General features: G+C 44.0%; 1 protein-coding gene across 1 annotated transcript; it reads left to right on the plus strand.

The window, feature by feature from the left end:
• The first annotated feature begins 335 nt into the window (after positions 1-335).
• LOC148010906 (cytochrome P450 CYP736A12-like) lies at positions 336-1,719 on the plus strand. Its single transcript, XM_087671593.1, has 3 exons — positions 336-341; positions 417-1,229; positions 1,327-1,719. Exons 1-3 carry the CDS (start codon positions 336-338, stop codon positions 1,717-1,719), a joined length of 1,212 nt encoding a protein of 403 aa, XP_087527719.1.
• Positions 1,720-3,749: the final 2,030 nt, after the last annotated feature.

The raw sequence follows: 3,749 nt of genomic DNA on the forward strand, positions 1-3,749 counted from the left end.
TAGCCGACCACCATACATATGTACAAAACACTTAGCTGAGAGGTGAGTTGTGTTGATTGATGTAATTGAACAGAATTTATAAAATGGGAGGGCTTCATCCTCTCTAAATTACCCATTCTAAGAGCAGGAGTAATTTACTGTTACTATACATTAGTGCCATAGAAAATGACAAACTACGCGGTCCTTGTAAGTTGTCAGAGTGGTGCCTTGTAAGTTCGTCTTTACACCGTAGATACCTCAAGCTCTGTGGCAAGGATACGAAGGCTGAGTACCCAGGGAAAGATTGTGGTAGTCAGGACTCGCAGTAGCCCAAAGGGTGGATGAGAATCGGCGACATGGAGGTTGTGTGACTGGAAGTGCTAAGTAGTTTGGTGACAGGCGGGCTGGTGGTGCTATTGTGCTACGTTGTGTTACAGAATAGCAGGCGATGGAGGGGATTACCACCAGGACCATGGCCAATATGGCCGGTGATAGGAAACCTGTTTCATTTAGCTGCTCGCGGGAGGCTCATCCACCGAAACCTGGCTCAGCTAGCAAGCAAGTATGGGCCGATATTGCACCTGCGCCTGGGGTACGCTGACACGGTGGTAATCAGCAGCCCGGTGCTGCAGCACCAGGACAAGGTGTTGGCGAACCGGCTGCCCATGGAGGCCTGGCGCCTCCTGCAGTTCGGCACCGGCAACACCCTCGTCATGGCTGACCTCGGCCCCGCCTGGCAGGATCTCCGTCAGTTTGCCACCCTCCACCTCTTCAACCCCAAGAGCCCCCTCTCCTTCCAGCCCATCCTAGACCAGGAGATCAACCACGCCATCTCCAAGATCCAATCCTCCGCCGGCACCTGCCTTGACCTCACCTGTCACATCGACTCCCTGCTCGAGAACCTTGTCTTCCGAATCACGGTCCGCAAGCGCCAGGACGACATGTCACACATCCAACGGCTCAAGGAGGTTATGCATAAGAGCACTCTTTTGTTCGAGTCGAACATGATTGGCGACTTTATACCCGTCCTCGGATTCCTGGACCTCAAAATCAAGCGATCCCTCGATGAACATCACGCGAAGATCGATGAGCTGCTGGAGGAGTTGATCAAGCAATACGAGCTGTATCAGGGCCAAGATAAAATCTATGGTGTGGATGCGTGCAGCGAAGAGGCAGCAGCTGGCAGCTTCCTAGGCGTGCTCTTGGCTGGCTTCCCGGAAAACAAGGACAGGGTGAAGCAGCTACTCCAGGTACTCGTGGTTTCACAAATTCCTTTATGGTAGGAGACAGAATGCTTTATAATAGACTCGTGGTTCTTCTAATTCTCCTTGGCCTGTGCTTTCGCAGGAGCTTCTTGTGGGAGTGATTGATTCAGCAAGCAGCTTGACATTGGATTGGGCAAAGGCGGAGCTCATGGCTAACTCAGAGGAGCTGGCGAAGCTACAGAAGGAGGCGGACGAGGCGGTGGGCAGGGAGAGGATGGTGGAGGAAGAGGACGTGGCGAGGATGGGGTATCTGAGGGCTGTAGTGAAGGAGAAGTTGCGCCTGCACGTGCCAGGGCCGTTCCTGACGCCCCGGATGTCTAGCCAGGCTTGCGTGGTGGGCGGCTATCACCTCCCCAAGGACAGTCGCGTCATGGAGCATGCATGGGCCATGGCCCGGGACCCCAAGCTGTGGACCGCCCACCACAGTTCCTTCCTGAGCGCTTCCTCCTGGCATAGTCCTTCCCTCCAGAGCTAATAGATGGTTGCCAATCTCTCTTTTCAAGGGAAAAACTCTTTTGTATAGAATGCTAATGACTTGGACAAAAAGTTACGTGACAGATGATGATATCCTAACTACTGGACGTAGAAAAATCATCCTTTTACAAATATCCGAGCTTAATAAGCAAGCCACTTGCATGTGCTAGGTAACTTTAGAGCAAGCTAGTAAAGGCGGAATATCTCTTTGTGTGTGTGCATGTTCTTTCTATAAATACAACCAAATGTATGTAGAACTTTGTTTTATGGATGCTCGGGTAAGTTACTCATCAATATATGTGTGCATCACATGGGTTCAAAATAAGGTATTTTTAAAATACTATACTTATACATTTCTTAAATACATAAAGGTGTAATATAAAGGGGTTATTTATAGATTGAAAAAAAAATGGTTATATTCTATTTTTAAAAAACTCACAAAATCTAAGGATATTTGCACGTGATGCAGAGGATATAGATATAGTAACTTCCCCAAGTATGAATGCACCCTTTCTGTATTTGTAGGTTGTAAAAATCAAAATGATATTGTTACCAACGGCTCGTGGAGTGTTTTTTGGATACCCAAATAGAGTCTAGGGAAGATGTGATGACACTAGAGGAAGCCACAACAAGGAAGGAAAGGCTAGGTTTTGTGCAAGTTGGCATACAAATTCAGAATAACTTTTACTACCCTAACCATAAACTTGGCTTGGGTTGAAGAGTGGTCTAGGGTTTCTTTCATGGAATAGCCAATTTTGTGAGGAAGTGCACAAATCCATGGTGTGGAAATATTTGAAGCATACAATGATCGCGGACTATAATATCCACTTGCTCACACTAGATGGATGGAGCACATGATGCATGGTAAATAAGAAGAATAGATAATCCATCCTTATTTTGTATCTAATTGGAGATAGAGTACTTGTGTATGTAGTGAGTGCCAAAAAGATATATAAGGCACATTTCCAATCATTGAGTAGCAACAAGCTCATTTGGAGTATGCACATTAAGAAATATAAGACAATCTCAAACAGCTCCATTTCACCATTGTTGTCTATAAGTGTGTGCGTATATGACACCTATCAAATTGCAACATGGTATTAGAGCTCATAAAGAGTTCAATGGTGGTTGTGAGGCTTTTCGAAGGATACATGGATGCTCATGAAGAGTATGATTAGCTTTGAAGTTCTACAAGGTCTCATCATGACTAGCAAAGAAAGAAGATGGAGGATGTTTCAATAAATCATTTTGGGGTTATCTTCCATTATTCTTTATCAACAAAGAGCATCTTGTCGAATTCATGCAAGGAAATGAAAGCTTGTCATGCCCTTCACCAATGTCACCTTGAGGTGTTCAAGAACTGAAGTTGAAGAGCATAAGCTTTACAAATTTCTATGGTTACATACTTCATTCTGTAAGGTTTACACATCTCTATTGACATAGAATAGTCTAGACCTATTTTGGGACAACTACTCATTGAAGGTTGCTACTATACATGCATTCTTATTCATTTGAAGTGGTTGATGGTTTGTTTCAAAGTTATTGAGCAAAACTAAAGAAAGAATTTGTTGATTTATAGTCAAAATTAGACAAAGTTTCTAACATCATAAGAAATGGCTACTAGCTTACAAGCTACACCTTATGCAAGACTTACATGATGTAGAGAGGGAATCCTTGAGAATGCAAGGCTTACATGATGTAGAGAGGGAATCCTTGAGTATTCAAGTCTATGCATTAATGATCTAGAAGATTATGTCTTGGTTGAGGAGTATTGATGTAGGTCTTCATGATGATAGCTTAGTAGGAACTTGCCTACATTGGAAAAAGAGTATGAGTCCTCTCCCACTAGTATAAATATTGCAGAGAATATTAGAACATTCAATGTTCTCATCCCACTGTTTATTAGTGAAGAAACAAGGCTAATAAAAGAAGGGATCATTTTGGCACTAGTATTAATGCAAGATCTAGCAAATATGACCATGCATTAGTGGCCAATGGTAGCCAACATAGAGGAAAAGGAAAAAGGATATG

This window comes from Lygodium microphyllum, chromosome 29 (genome assembly GCF_053477565.2).
Source record: "Lygodium microphyllum isolate KBCC chromosome 29, Lygodium_microphyllum_v1.1.10, whole genome shotgun sequence".
In the NCBI taxonomy this organism is placed as follows: Eukaryota; Viridiplantae; Streptophyta; class Polypodiopsida; order Schizaeales; family Lygodiaceae; genus Lygodium; species Lygodium microphyllum.